Source organism: Taudactylus pleione, unplaced genomic scaffold (assembly GCF_031769625.1).
Source record: "Taudactylus pleione unplaced genomic scaffold, aTauple2 ptg000628l, whole genome shotgun sequence".
Lineage (NCBI taxonomy): Eukaryota > Metazoa > Chordata > Amphibia > Anura > Myobatrachidae > Taudactylus > Taudactylus pleione.
The window spans coordinates 1384948-1402068 of record NW_028285030.1 but is presented as its reverse complement, the minus strand read 5'-3'; the positions used below and the strand labels follow the sequence as shown (position 1 = coordinate 1402068).

Here is a 17121-nt window from a genome sequence, read left to right as displayed (position 1 = left end):
TGGATCGTTAACGATGTCTTTCATCGGCCGTATTTGCAGGGAAACCTCACGATATCGTCAGGTTCTGCAAGTTCGGGGACAAGGGAGGGTGCCGTCACTGAACGATATCGTTAATGATATCGTTCAGTGTGTATGCTCAATGTCAGGAATGACATTGAGCCCGGGAGATCAAGGTAAACACTTAACGATATGCTCCATGAGCGATATCGTTAAGTGTATATGCAGCTTTAGATTACCGCTGTTTGTTAAATCCAGAAAGGAAGTCAGAACCCCTTTAGCGAGCACTAGAGGGATTATGCTTTGTTGATAAATGGAGCCCTTAATTTTTTAATAGAGCACATGTACGAGCAACTAAAGCCATGGAAGGTAAGTCGGGAGGAGGCATAGCAGGTATCAGGGGCTTATTAAGAGTGGAGGGGGCCCGTGTGCATTCCCCGTCCAGGGCCCCCTCCTCTCTCCCCGGCGGCCGGCAGCAAACTGACGCGTCTGACCACCGACCACAGCATCAGCAGACTCTGGGCACTAGTCTGTGCCCAGAGTCTACTGCGCATGCGTAGGTCGCTGGGGAAATCGTGTGGCTGCTATTTTCCTGGCGATTTCCTCACTGCGCACGTGCAAAATGCTGGAAAAATGGCTGCTGCGGCCATTTTCTGGCATTTTGTGCAGGGCTGAGACACCCGACTCAGGACCTCGGAGAGGTATTAGATTATATGGGTGCAGGGTGTGCGGTGTGGGTCCCCCCTGGACCAAGGGGCCCGTGTGCACCGCACACCCTGCACCCATTATATATACGCCCCTTGCAGGTATGCATGCTTAGCACCATCCTCAGATGGAATTATGTTTTCATGACAAGCAATGACCAGCTTAGCTATTACACAAACTGTTAGGTGCTGCTGAAGAAATCACTGATCTCTCCATGGAATGCCTTTTGTTAAATATTGAGAAAATGCTGAAAAAATGGGTTATCTCCTCATCATAAATCTGCCCCTTAGTGGTCATTATAAGCACAAAGATATATGTTAGTATGCTAATGAAATGGTTAATTGTAAATCCTCTATTTGGTATGAGGATTTCTTTATCTTTAATGAAGATCCCAGATATAAATATATATAAATAGCAGAATGTGGCATCTCCTTTTCCATCACCCTTTCTGAGCATATAATGGACAGAAAATTAATAGAGGCAGACTAATGGAGTGGTTTGTTTTTAAAATTACAGATATACAATGTTATGACCCGGGTATATTTTATGTCTGATTTAAAAATTTTAAGGATGATTTTAGAAGATTATTAGTATATTTTGACTAATGAACTATTGAATGAGGTATTTTGATAAAATGAAAAGTCATAGAGAATAGAGAAGGAACTTTTTTTTTATTTCTACGTAGTCTTCAATAAAATTCAACAAAATTGACAACTTCTCTTAACAAAAGATAAACTTTTCATCTATCATTAAACTTTTTCATTGACTTAAGTATGAGATCTTTAAAAATTTGAATAATACAAAAACTAAAAAATTGTCGCATAACTAAATAAAAAGATACACGTAATGTAAAACGCCCGGGTCTTTATGATCCAACCTCAATTACGCTGAGTTAACATCACACAAATAAAACACAAAACTAATGCACGTATGTCACTATGTTATAGAGAAGATGCCTTGTTTAGAGACGTGCATGGGCACCCGTGTTTTGGTTTTGCCAAAACCATTCTCAAAGGTTTTGGCAAAAACACTCTCAAATGTTCTGGTTCTTTTCCGTTTTGGATTTCTTTAAAAACTGAAAAAATAGCTAAAATCATGTAACTGGGACCTGTTTTTTGTTCCTATAGTATTATTAACATCAATAACATTAATTGTAAGTCAATTTCACCCACCTCACAGCACTTGAAATCACAAGGGAGGGACTTCAATGCAATCCAAAACACGCAAGATTTGGTTTTAAAATTCGAGTTCCGAATTACGAGAAAACACGAGTCAGTACTCTGTTCTACTTGGAACCCCAAAGTGATTACAAACTAGAATTTGGTTTGACTCAGAATCCCAAATTTCGGGTGTGTTCGTTTTATCAAAAGCTGAACCGCTCATCTCTAAAGGCCCCCACACGATTTGGCCATTTTTGACCGATTGGAACGACAAATCGTTTAAAAAGTGCCGTGTGTGGCCATGATAACGATGCTGATGCGCTCCTGCTGTCGCTGATCAGGGTCGCTGATCAATTGAACCTGCAGAAAGATATCGACCTATCTTTCACGATTTGGCACAAATCGTTTCGTGTGTATGCACGATGAACGATGCGATGGACGATTTGTTGTCACTGGTCTTGGCCACTCCCTCCACTATTTTTAAATGTTCCAGCAGATGCATCGTGAGGTTGTTTGCTGCCAAATGATATATCGTTAATGATTTGCAGTCAACGATCCATCTATATCGTTTGTACAATCGTTCCAAGTGTAGGCATAATATCGTTTGTCTGGGAGTGTTCAGTTCAAGGGAAATTAAATTGTTTGCAAATCGTACCGTGTAGGGGGGCCTATATATAGCATACGCACACACAGGGGGGGTTTCTGAGTACCCAGAACCCCCTCCCCTGCCCGACAATCTGTTTGTGTAGTGCGATCCGTACTACACAGTCACAAACACACCGCCACCGGGTACTACACTCGTACTACCCGGCGGCGGTGTGTTTGTTTTAGCTACTGCATCCACAGAGGGAGCCGGGCTGGAGCTAACTCATGAACTCCGCCTTCCAGCTCCCACAGTGGGTGATGGTAGAGACGTCATGACGCGTCTCCCATGGTGCCGAGCGGGAGGACAAAGGAGCAGTAGCTGGCAGGCGCAGGAATTCAGGTAAGTATATTGTGTGTCTTGACTTTTGCTATATATGTAAGGGGCACTGCATAGGGCGAACCACTACTTGGGGCACTGCATAGGGGGACCACTACATAGGGGGGCATTGCATAGGGGGACCACTACTGGGGAGAGGGGGGTCTTTAATAAATTATGCTGTTTTTATTTGCCGGCTGCAATCATGTTTTCTAGTGATAGAGGTGTTTGTGTCTATCTATCTATGTCAGTCAGCGTGTGTGTGTACCCTGTCATAAACTGAGTGGAATATTTTTCTGTAGTGGTCCTAAATCGTAAAAGAGAGAATGAGAGAGAATATTTATATTTGTGGGTAGATATTTTTTCACTGGTTCGTAACCAAGGATTTGGAAACCCCCCTTTCAAAATCCTGCGTTTGCCACTGTATAGATAGAAATATCTACGTATACAGTATTACTGTATAGATAGAAATATCTAGGTATACAGTATTTAGAAGTATCCATATATCTATATTAGGGGTGAGCGGATTCGGATTTCTGAAATCCGAACCCCCCCGATCCGAGGCCGATCCGAGTCAGGCTCGACTTTTCCCGCCTGACTCGGATCTGAAATCGAGGCAAAACGTCATCATCCCGCCTTCCGGGTCTCGCGGGTTTTGGATCCTATATAAGGTACCCGCGTCGGCGCCATTTTCTCACTCGGCTGTGGACAGTGAAGAGGGAGGGTGGGAGTTAGGGCTGGCTGGGCTGTGTAGTGCAGAGTAGTGTTGTGCTGTGCTGCTGTTCTCCATAGGGGCTGTGTCCACTACTTCAAAGTCCATAGGGGCTGGCTGTGTTGTGCTGCTGTTGTCCATAGGGGCTGTGTCCACTACTTCAAAGTCCATAGGGGCTGGCTGGACTGTGTTGTGCAGTCAGTTGTCCATAGGGGCTGTGTCCACTCCAAAGTCCTGTGCAGTGTCCCAGTCCTAAAGGGGTGCTGTAGTGTTGTCCAGGGGGTGCTCTGTCCGTCAGGGGTGCTCCCCCCAAGTGCTAAAAAAAATATATTTTTTCTCTGTTTGTGAATTGTGTGCACAGTAGCCGCACGTGCATCAACAAAGTAGTGCCAAGCGTGCGGCTGTGTCATAAGTAAAGGGCCGGCTGGCTTGACCGTTAAAGGGTGCTGTAACCCCCAAAGTACACTCCAAACAAAATAAAAAAATATTTTCTGTGTTTGTGAATTGTGTGCGCAGTAGCCGCATGTGCATCAACAAAGTAGTGCCAAGCGTGCGCCTGTGTCATAAGTAAAGGGCCGGCTGGCTTGTCCGTTAAAGGGTGCTGTAACCCCCAAAGTACACTCCAAACAAAATAAAAAAATATTTTCTGTGTTTGTGAATTGTGTGCACTGTGGCTGCACGTGCATCAACGAAGGAGCAGCGCCAAGCGTGCGCCTGTGTCCCATAAGTAAAAGGCCGTCTGGCTTGTCCGTTAAAGGGTGCTGTAACCCCCAAAGGGCACTCCAAACAAAATAAAAAAATATATTTTTTTGTGTTTGTGAATTGTGTGCACAGTAGCCGCACATGCATCAACAAAGTAGTGCCAAGCGTGCGCCTGTGTCCCATAAGTAAAAGGCCGGCTGGATTGACCACTAAAGGGTGCTGTAACCCCCAAAGGGCACTCCAAACAAAATTAAAAAAAATATTTTTTTGTTTGTGAATTGTGTGTGCAGTAGCCGCACGTGCATCAACAAAGTAGTGCCAAGCGTGCGCCTGTGTCATAAGTAAAGGGCCGGCGGGCTTGACCGTTAAATGGTGCTGTAACCCCCAAAGTATACTCCAAACAAAATAAAAAAATATTTTCTGTGTTTGTGAATTGTGTGCACTGTGGCCAAGCGTGCGCCTGTGTCCCATAAGTAAAGAGCCGGCTGGCTCATTTCTTAAAGGGTGGTGTAACCCACAAAGTGCACTACTCTCCAGCAAAAATAAAAAAATATTTTCTGTGTTTGTGTGCGCCTTAGCCGCACGTATATATCAATATAACATAAATGGAGGACCAAACTTTCTCCGATAAAATTAAAATAGGGAAAGATCAAGAACCACTTCCTCCTAGTGCTGAAGCTGCTGCCACTAGTCATGACATAGACGATAACATGCCATCAACGTCGTCTGCCAAGGCTGATGCCCAATGTCAAGTCCAAGTGTGGTGGCGGTTGCGATGCCTGACCTTCCCAGCACTGGACGTGAAGAGGTGGCTCTTTCCACCCCTGCAAGTGCTGAAAGGAGCACCCACAGTCCACTTGCTGATATGCAAATTGAAGATGTCACTGTTGAAGTACAACAGGATGAGGATGCTGGTGTAGCTGGCACTGAGGAGGAAGTTGGCGAGGAGGATTCTGATGGTGATGTGGTTTGTTTAAATCAGGCTCCGGGGGAGACAGTTGTTGTCCGTGGGATGAAAAAGCCCATCACGGTCATGCCTGGGCAGAAGACCAAACATTCCACCTCTTTGATCTGGCAATATTTCTATCCAAATCCGGACAACAACTGTCTTGCCATATGTACCATATGTAAAGGTGAAATAAGTAGGGGTAGGGACGTTAACCACCTAGGAACATCCTCCCTTATACGGCACCTGCAGCGCGTTCATAAAAAGTTACTGTCAAGTTCAGAAACTTTGGCTAAGACCGTAAGCAGTCCAGGGACACCTAAATCCCTTTTTCCTGTTTTATCCAAGGAATCGGTGGATGAGGAGGATGAGGACGACATCTTACCTCCGTAGAGCCAGTTTGTGCAGGGACACATTAATTGCCAGCTTGTTTTGTGGGGGCCCAAACGAACCAATCATTTCAGCCCCAGTCATGTGGCAGACCCTGGCGCTGAAATGATTGGTTTGTTAAAGTGTGCATGTCCTATTTATACAACATAAGGGTGGGTGGAAGGGCCCAAGGACAATTCCATCTTGCACCTCTTTTTTTTCTTTGCAGTATGTACTGTTTGGGGCCTAGTTTTTCAAACTGCCATCCTGTCTGTCACTGCAGTGTCACTCCTAGATGGGCCACGTGTTTGTGCCGCCCACTCGTGTCGCTTAGCATAGTCATCCAGCTACCTTGGTGCAATCTTTTGGCCATAAAAACAATATTGTGAGGTGTTCAGAATAGACTGGAAATGAGTGGAAATGAAGGTTAATGAGGTTAATAATTGCATAGGAGCAGAAAAACCCACAAATTCTGTGATTTAAGCTATTTTAATGCTTTTTTTAAAAAAAATACAGATCCAAAACACAAAACCCAGAACCCAAAACACGGAAGGGTGGTTTTGGCAAAACCAATCCAGATCCAAAACACGAAGAAAGATCCAGATCCAAAACCAAAACACGAAAAGTGGCCGGTGCACACCCAGGGCCGGATTTTCTGCTATCAATTCTAGGCGCTCGCCTAGGGCCCGGCGGGACGCAAGGGGCCAGTGGATGGGCCCCTTTGTCTGAAGAAATCCCCTGATTACAGCACTCCCAGAGGAGCACTGCGCAAGACTCTCTGGGAGTGGAGGCGGGACCGCGTGACGTCATGACGTCACGCGGTCCCGCCTCCACTCCCAGAGAGTCCCGCGCGGCTGTCGGTGCTCTCTGGGAGAGATAGCTTGTTGTGTGTCCGCGGCCGTTAGCCGCCGCGCGTGACATGAGGAAAAGTTGTGCGGGACCCGCCGCCCTGTCCCTCATCCAGCTAGCCCCGTCGTGAGCCGCCCCAGCAGCCAGGCTTCCAGGCACTCCACCGCCCACCAGCAGCAGTGCTGCACCCAAAGCCAGGCAGGTAAGGACCTGTATCAATTACCCTGATAAGCTGCCATATACACACACATATATATATATATATGTATGTGTGTGTATATATATATATATGTATCTATGTATATGTATGTATCTATGTATATGTATGTATGTATCTATGTGTATATATATGTATGTATCTATGTATATATATGTATGTATCTATGTATATATATGTATGTATCTATGTATACATATATATATGTATGTATCTATGTATATATATATGTGTGTGTATATATATATATGTATGTATATATATGTATATGTATGTATATATATGTATCTATGTATATATATATATATATATATGTATATATATATATGTATGTACCTATGTATATATCTATGTATGTATCTATATACAGACGGATGGTGCAGCACTCCATGTGCTTAATAAAATCCATTAAGCGCATGGAGTGCTGCACCATCCGTCTGTATTTGTGAGTAACATGTGCGGTCACCGTGCCACTTAGGTGTTCATTCAGGAGAGCTGGACCACACGACTATATATATATATAATGTGTAAATATGCATCCATCTCAATGGGAATAATTATATATATATATATTTTTTTTTTTTCTCATCTAGTGACATTGTAAAAACTGTGCATATATCCAGTAGTTGTCACTAGGTCAAGACTTGACCTATTGACACCTACTGGATATATGCACAGTTTTTACAATGTCACTGGATTTTATATATATAAATATATATATATAAACACACACATATTATATATGCACATTCTTTTTGCACTGTTTTCATTTTCCATTTTAATGTTTTGATGTCCGTAATGTTTAAAGCTTTAAAAAGTTGAATATAAGGAGGAAAAACAAAAAAATTATGTAAGGGCATGAATCAGGAACTCACATAGGGGGAATTCAATTCAACGCGATGTTGAATAGCTGTGGGAGGGAGCTCCTGCAGCTATTCAATTCACCGCACTGTTTGGGCGCGCTAAGGATTTCTTCTCGCACCCTCCTGGGGATGCGAGGAGAAATCCAACCAAAGTGTTTTTCTGCTTAGCGCTGCGCTAACAGCCGCGCTCCCGGCACTTTGGTCAGAGAATGCCGTTAACGTGCCTTAACGCCCTTGTTAAGGAGCAATAAGTGCGATAACCGGCATTCTCCGACCACACAGTGCACTGAATTGAATGGCTCAGGGAGCTCGCTCCCGGCGCTATTCAAGTCACGTTGAATTTAATTCCCCCCATATAGTGCTATGGATTGTTTGAGAGAGGGGGGGGCCCCAAACTAGTATTTTGCCTAGGGCCCCATGAGGTCTAAATCCGGCTCTGTGCACACCCCTAATCTATATCCATCCACATATACTTACTCCTAAGTCCCGTGGTGACACTGTCTGTCCTTAATGCCCGGTTACCCTTGCACATGATGCTTGTGCTCCTCCTATGTAACAAACATGTACATGCTGCTGTGCTTGTGTGTGAGGGAGAGTTGGGCACATACAGCCTGCAGGACACCTAGCACCAGGGCAGCTCCAGTGTCCCCTTCGCTAATAATAGCAGCAGCAGTAGTGTCCCGGCTGCCGCGCACGCAGGGAGAGGAAGCAGCAGCAGGCTGGGGAGAGAGAGAGGGAGGAGGAGAGAGCCCTAACCTGGCCGCAGCCAATGACAGGCGAGTCTCCGGCTGTGACATATGCAGCAGCGGGCAGAGCCGCCGCTGGAGCAGGAGAATAAAGATGGCAATGTCCCTGATGGAGACATGCCGCAGCCTGGCGCTCTCCACCTGGCTGCTCTCCTGCTGCTTCGTGCATCTGCTCTGCATGGACTTCACCGTGGCGGAGAAGGAGGAGTGGTACACGGCCTTCGTCAACATCACCTACCACGACCCGGCCAGCGGCGCCAACAGGACGGAGAAGAGCGAGTGCGGGCGCTACGGGGAGCACTCCGCTAGGCAGGACGCCTGGGGCTTGGCGGTGATGCCCTCCCCGCAGGACAGGCTGGCCTGTGACCCGGCCACCAAGTTCCCGGTGCCCGCTCACGCCGGCAGATGGGTAGCCCTGATCCCTGTAGGGAACTGTTCGTGTAGGGATAAGATCCGGCACGCCGCCCTGCACAACGCATCGGCTGTGCTCATCTATAACGTGGGCTTCGGCAATGACACCATCACCATGTCTCACCCAGGTCAGTCTTATGTGTGCTTATGTGCAGCGCCGAGCACATGTATGTATTCCAGCCTGTACACTTCCTCCAGTCACAGTCAGGACTCACTTATGAGGTCTCAATGTGCACTGTACACACTGCACAATATTATGTCTAATTATGCACGTTATACACAGGACACACAGGTGACACACCATCAAACCATACATTTTGGATATGCACATTACACACAGGCTACACACATCAGGCATGTTTGTGCGCTTTATACCCAGTATGCATAGGTGGCACACTACATCAGGTTTGGATATACATGTTATGCACAGTACACACAGGTGGCACACTGCTTGAGATTGGATGTGCAGACTATACACAGGTAGCATGCTGCATCAGGTTTCAATTTGCACATTAAACACAGTATACACAGGTGGCACACTGTATATGTGCACAGTATACTCAGAACACAGGTGGTGCACTACATCACTTTTGCATGTACATGTTATACACAGGTGGCAGTGGCACACTGCATCAGTTTTGGATGTGCATGTTATACTCATGTTGCACACTGCATTAGGTCAGGATGGGCACACTATATGTAGTATTCACCAGTGGCACACTGCATCAGTTTTGCATGTGCATATTATACACAGGTGGCACACTATCAGTTTTTGAATGTGCACATTATACACAGGTGGCACACTGCATCATTTTTGGATGTGAATGTTATACACAGGTGGCACGCTGCATCAGTTTTGGATGTGCACATGCACAGGGGGCACACTGCATCCGTTTTGGACATAAAAGCGATACACAGGTGGTATACTGCATCAGTTTTAGAAGTGCATGTAATACACAGTTCACACAGGTGGCACACTGCATTAGTTTTAGATGTGCACGTTATACACAAGTGGCACATTGCAGCAGTTTTGGATATGAATGTTATAAATAGGTGCCACACTGCACCAGGTTTGTATGTGCACGTTATAATCAGAACACAGGTGGTAGTCTACATCAGTTTTTGATGTGCCTATTATACATAGCTGGAAAACTGCCTCAGTTTTGGATGTGCACATTATACACAGGTGGCACACTGCATTAGTTTTAGATGTGCATGTTATACACAAGTGGCACACTGCATTAGATTTGGATGTGCACATTATACACAGGTAGCACACCGCATCAGTTTTGGATATGAATTTTATACATAGGTGGCACACTGCATCAGGTTTGTATGTGCGCATTATTCACAGGTGGCACATTGCATTAGTTATAGTGTGCCACCGGTGTATAATGTGCACATTCATAACTAATGCAATGTGCCACCTGTGAATAAGGCGCACATACAAACCTGATACAGTGTGCCACTTATGTATAACATTCATATCCAAAACTGATGTAGTGTGGCACCTGTGTATAATGTCATATCCAAAACTAATGCAGTGTGCTGCCTGTGTATAGCATTCATATCCAAAACTTATGCTGTCTCGTATGTGCACTGTATATAACATGCACATTAAAACCTGATGCAGTCTGTCACCTGTGTATAATGTGCACATCCAAAAGTTATATAGTGTGCCACCTGTGTATAATGTGCACATTCATATCAGTTTTGGATGTGCACATTATACACAGGTGACAGACTGCATCAGGTTTTAATGTGCACGTTACATACAGTATACATACGAGACACAGCATAAGTTTTGGATATGAATGCTATAAGATAGGTAGCACACTGCATCAGTTTTGGATGTGCACATTATACACAGGTGACAGACTGCATCAGGTTTTAATGTGCACGTTATATACAGTGTACATACGAGACACAGCATAAGTTTTGGATATGAATGTTATACATAGGTAGCACACTGCATCAGTTTTGGATGTGCACATTATACATAGGGAGCACACTGAATCAGTTTTGGATATGAATGTTATACATAGGTGGTACACTGCATCTGGTTTGTATGTGCACGTTATAATCAGAGCACAGTTGGTACTCTACATCAGTTTTGGATGTGCACATTATGCATAGGTGACAGACTGCATCAGGTGCAGTTTAATGTGCACGTTATATACAGTGTACATACAGGTCACACAGCATCAGTTTTGGATATGAACGCTATACACAGGTGGCACACTGCATCAGTTTTGATGTGCACTTTCTACACATGGGGCACACTGAATTCGTTTTGGATGTAAACGCTATACACAGGTGGCACACTGCATCAATTTTAAAAGTGCACCTAATACACAGTGCACACAGGTGGCACACTGCATCAGTTTTGGATATGAATGTTATTCATATGTGGCACACTGCATCATGTTTGTATGTGCACATTGTACACAGGTGGCACACTATATCAGTTTTGGATGTGCACATTATACACATGTGGCACATTGCATCGGTTTTGGATGTGCACATTATGCACAGGTGACACATTGAATTAGTTTTGGATGTGCACATTATACACAGGTGGCACACTGCATAAGTATTGGATATGAATGTTATACATATGTGGCACACTGTATCAGGTTTGTATGTGCACATTATTCACAGGTGGCACATTGCATTAGTTATTAATGTGCACATTATACACCGGTGGCACACTATATCAGTTTTGGATGTGCACATTATACACAGGTGACAGACTGCATCAGGTTTTAATGTGCATGTTATATACAGTGTACATTCGAGACACACAGCATAAGTTTTGGATATGAATACTATACACAGGTAGCACACTGCATCAGTTTTGGATGTGCACAGTATACACAGGGGGCACTCTGCATCAGTTTTGGATATGAATGTTATACATAAGTGGCACACTGCCTCTGGTTTGTATGTCCACGTTATATTCAGAACACAGGTGGTAGTCTACATCAGCTTTGGATGTGCATATTATGCACAGGTGACAGACTATATCAGGGGCAGTTTAATGTGCACGTTTTATATATATATATACATATATATATATATATATATATATATATATACATACATACATATATATTAGAATATTAGAGTGAACACATGAGCCTCACAGCATCAGTTTTGGATATGAAAGCTATACACAGGTGGCACACTGCATCAGTTTTGATGTGCACATTATACACAGGGGGCACACTGAATTAGTTTTGGATATATATGCTATACACAGGTGGCACACTGCATCAATTTTAAAAGTGCACCTAATACACTACACAAAGGTGGCACACTGCATTAGTTTTGGATGTGCACATTATCCACAGGTGGCACACTGCATCAGTTTTCGATGTGCACATAAACAGTTGGCACATTGCATCAGGTTTGGATATGAATGTTATAGATATGTGGCACACTGCATCAGTTTTGTATGTGCACATTATTCACAGGTGGCACACTATATAAGTTTTGGATATGCACATTATTCACAGGTGGCACATTGCATCAGTTTTGGATGTGCACATTCTACACAGGGGTCACACTGCATCAGTTTTGAATATGAATGTTATACATAGGTGGCACACTGCATCAGTTTTGGATATGAATGTTATACATAGGTGGCACACTGCATCAGTTTTGGATGTGCACATTATACACAGGTGGCACATTGCATTAGTTTTGAATATGAATGTTATACATCAGTTTTGCATATAATCAGAACAAAGGTGGTACTCTACATTATTTATGGATGTGCACAGGTGGCAGACTGCATCAGGTTTTAATGTGCACGTTCTAAGCAGTGTACACACAAAACACACTGCTTCAGCTTTAGAAGTGCATGTAATACACAGTACACACAGGTGGCACACCAGAAGAGACAGCATTCCTGTGAGCAAAGGTTTTGTATATTCACAGGTCAGCCACTGGATTTCGGTTTCAATATGTTGCAGAGGTTTTGTAGGTTTTTAACTGTACCATTCAGTATACAGATGAGGAACTTTATTACTCATATTGGGAATTACATTGTGTGTTTAAATCATGCATTGTTTGCGTGACATGAACTGCACGTGTGGTCAGGTGATAGACTGGTAACTTGTGTAGATTGTTCATATGTTAAAAAGGGACAGTGAGGAAGAGATGATATGTGATAGACTATTTTATATTGTCCCATTTACAGTTGAGACCGATTCTATATAGAGGCACCTCAGGCTTAATTAACTCATTTATATGTTGTGTTTTTGGAATATTTCTGAATTAGTTATACATTTGCAGACATGGCAAGTTTGTTTACACAGAACCTACAGTTTTCTAAGATTCAGATACACATTCACTTAGGTAATCAATATATTTGGTAATTTTTTTAAAGGGTTGCAGCACCCACTTTGCAGCTTTACTATTGGTGCTGGTATACTTGTAGTCTCTCATGTAATTATACTTTTATGCCATTGCTTACTTATAAAGATATTTTCTCTAATTGATATGCATTGTTCCTTTGCTGGTAGCTGTTATACCCCTTTCAGACATACAACCCGGGAAATTTCCTGCTCAGACCCGGGAATTTCTCCTGTGCAAATTCCCGGGTATTTGGTCGAGATCCCCCTTTCACACTACAGTGTCTACCCGGGAAATTCCCAGGTAGACCCCTTTCAGACAAGAGCAGGGTTTTCCTGCTTACCTGCCTCTTCTCTGCCGTTTGCTCCTCCCAGTCAAAAGCCGGCCAATCGTAATGCAGTTTTTTTTTATTATAATTTTTTTAACATTTATTTTAATTCCCTGGTGGTCCAGCGGGAGTGCGGGCGGCCCGCTGTGGCACAGCCGGCCGGTGCTGGGGGTGGTGAGCAGCAGCGCTGAGCGTCCCATAGGACGCTCTGCGCTGTCAGCTCAAACAAAGCAGCAGCACTGAGCATCCTATAGGACGCTCTGCACTGTCAGCTCAAAGCAGCAGCGCTGAGCGTCCTATAGGACGCCCTGCGCTGTCAGCTCAAACAAAGCAGCAGCGCTGAGGGTCCTATAGGACGCCCTGCGCTGTCAGCTACATGCAAAAGCTGCTTGGTGCTGCCCGGGAGTAGTAAATTCCCGGGTAGCACCATTCAGACAGAAGCAGGGTAATTTCCCGGGACTTAAGTCCCGGGAAAAACCCTGGTCGATTGCAGGGGCGGCTACCCGGGAACATGTTCCCGGGTAGGCACCTTTCAGACAGACTCGGGTACCCGGGAATTTGGCAGACGCAGGCCAAATTCCCGGGATTCTCGAGATTTCTGAAAGGGGTATTATTGATGCCTTCATAAAACTTAAGGTGGTTTCACACTAGCATTTTTTATGGTTTAGAAATTCTCACCTCTATTAGTTTGCAGTTGGAAAGGGACATCACTTTTAAATCTCTCATCTAATGAACACTAATAAATAGACATGTGCGGCTCAGATTTGTCTTGGTTCTTCCGCCAAGTTATTTGAAAATGAGGAAAAGAGTAATTGTCCTTGAAAACAAAGTTCTTGAGTAAATCCTCATAAAACTGGCAATATAAAATGCAGACGATTAGAGGGGGAAATGATCGCAAATTAGTTTGTGCTACATTAAAGCACTTGTGTGACAAATCCTCCATTTTACGCATACCCATTTAGATTCTGCGTAGTGAAATGCGCTGGGCTGACTCCACCCTTAATTATGTTTAAAGTCAATTGAGTCTTGTGTCTTAAGAGCTGTAGGAAAGCTTTGAGTGTGTGGCAACCATTGCAAGATACTGCATTGTGTGGAGTACGCTGGCATTTATAATGTACAGTATGTTAGGGGACTGCAGTCATCCTACTTAGGAATTCAGATTTATTATAGCTTTGGCTATCATGAAGGGCCTACTTTGTAACAGTAAGCAGAATACTTTCCTAGTAGTAAAGGGTTAATATTAAGTTTATTGTTCAAAGCAAAACACCCCAATGATGTGGGACAATTACAAAAACTTAAAATTCCTAATTTTAAAATTGTTAAAATTACTAAAAGGAAAAACTTAAAATGTGAGTGTGTGTGTGATATATATTATATAAAAAAAATTATATATATTGTTTAATTCATGAACTTCAATACTAGGGCTCATAGTTACCTAATATTCTAAGCAATAAAGTTGTTTGACATAATACCCAATGATATAAAGTATTTGCAAAGTACATACAAACAGGACACATCACAATACTAATATAGATTTAGAGTTGGGACGAGAGCAAATTCAACTACTGAAAGCAAAATCTGTACCTGAATAATCCATTTTAAGCTGCAGGGAAGTGGCATACAATATACACAACCTGATAAGATTTGGGAGTGGGTACTGGTTTAGAACAGCTCTAAAATGCACTGCAAAACTAGAGCTGGCCGGGGTGTGCATTAATCAAAAACATACAGTACTTGCCCTGTAAACAGAAAAATTGTATTTGCACCGCTTCCAGTGTAACATGGCTTCCTCCACAGGAAGTTCTGCCCCTAGGCAAAAATGTAACCTAACCAGATAAATATTTCAACAGTTAACAGATAATAGTTTTTGCAATCAGTTTTTATATTAGAAGGTAAGAATTTGCTAACTTTGCAGTTACTTTTTTATTTTTAGTTGGGCAATAATATACATGGGCACCTTTCATGCACCCATGATCAGTTTCTCTGAAGTGTACAGTATATCAATGGTACAGTAAGTGTAGCTTGGGCATACCTCAGATTAGTGGGCCTGATGAAAGAGGGACACAGTGCTGATATTTATGCAGTTGAGCATGTTTTCCTATGCGCATGCGTGAACAGTCCAGAAATTCCTTACTGTGCACCAGCAATCCCAAGTGTCCTATGCCGAACACAATTGCACACAATATGGACAACACTGAGCTACAACATTGCATTCCATTCAGGTTTGTTCATGCTAAGGACGTGATGTACTATAGGCAAAAATGTGGTCAAACCCTTGAAAATGCAGTTTTTGGGGCCTTGACGGCATTTCTCATATGTACCAAGCTCCAGAATGTGATACATTCTGGTGCTTGGACCTGGTGGGTAATGCTGTCTATAGATGGTGTTACCCAGTAGAAGCCAATCAGATCCCTCCCATCACCCCTGGCTGTGCACGCGTCATTATGCACATGCACAGAAGGACGCCAGAGAGACTTAGGAGTCCGGCGTCTTTTTCACGTCTTTTGTTTTTCTCCTGAGAATGCATCTTGGTTGTAAAGTGATGCAACTAGAATGTGCACCAGGAGAATGTGCTAATTAATTTGATATGCAACACTTGTATATCTGTGTGCGACTAAGTCTCGGAATCTGTATACGAAGTGCTACGATGCAGCGGCCGCAGCTTTTTCCAAGCCAAGTTCCATTGTGCTTTATTTACAGACTCGGTCGCACACAGATATTAGTGTTCACTCTCGGAATCTGTATACGAAGTGCTACGATGCAGCGGCCGCAGCTTTTTCCAAGCCAAGTTCCATTGTGCTTTATTTACAGACTCGGTCGCACACAGATATTAGTGTTCACTCTAGCACCCTGCACCTGTCACAACCCCTGTAGTTCCTCTTTTCTGCCTGGGGTGTCGCTCTCTTCTCTGGTACTTCGAGCACACTCTGGTCTGTAGCTCAGCAGTTTGTTATATCAGGTGAGTGTGCTGGAAGCACCATGGTAGAGAGTGTGTCTGAGTGTGGCTGTTTAGCCTCCGTTTCAAATCCCGACTGCACAAGCCCGACAGGAAGATATCCCAACTGGGGCTGGTAACTATCCAACATTCCTCCTTACTGCTTGGAGGAGAAGCCACTAACCTCCTTTAGCCCTCTAACCTTCCAAATTGATACTTTTTTGTTTACTGTACTTATGCGGGCCATACATCCAAATTCCCAGATTCCCCTATCTGATCTGCCGATAAGCAGACACCGATGATCGGCGATTTCTCGGTGGATCGCAAAATACTACATGTTAAAATTGCCCGACTCGCCAATACCGACACAGTCATCAGTAGAACGGGGAATTGCCCCAATGAATTGGTGATGTATGGGCCTCATAACTTCCAAATTCTGTCTGGCTTGGAAAATTTATAAATGTTTGCACTACTATAAAAGGAAGAAAGCCCTTTTATTCTGGTTTTTAGCAGGAGAAAAATGTTGTTACTATCTAAACAATCAGTAGCAGCAGAGATGTCTGGTCTGCACAAGAGAAATAGAATGTGGTCTTTAGCTTTTACGAAAGATGGCAAAAAAAAAAGCCTGCTCCAGGCCTCTTTTCTCCTGGCCAGGACAGACTTTTACCACAAGATCTGTCCCGGCATTACAAACAAAATATATAAATACAGCATTTCATAGTGAAATACAGCATAAAGAAACAACATTTTACATCTCCAATCTTTTCACATAGAGCCCTTCATAGTATAGCATGTTTGTAAATACTTTGGGTGGAATTCAAATGTTTCGGCCCTACAGAGCTATTCAATTGTTGCACCTGT

General features: G+C 43.6%; 1 protein-coding gene across 2 annotated transcripts in view; it reads left to right on the top strand.

Annotated features, from left to right (window-relative positions):
- Nucleotides 1–8225: 8225 nt before the first annotated feature.
- Nucleotides 8226–17121, top strand: part of RNF150 (ring finger protein 150) — a 269560-nt gene continuing 260664 nt past the window's right edge. Inside the window, exon 1 of one of the 2 annotated variants that reach the window (XM_088454728.1) lies at nt 8226–8766. In XM_088454728.1, coding sequence (XP_088310854.1) covers nt 8322–8766 — 445 coding nt within the window. In that variant the 5' untranslated portion in view covers nt 8226–8321. The remainder of the gene's footprint in view (nt 8767–17121) is intronic. The other variant, XM_088454729.1, reaches the window with a different exon arrangement.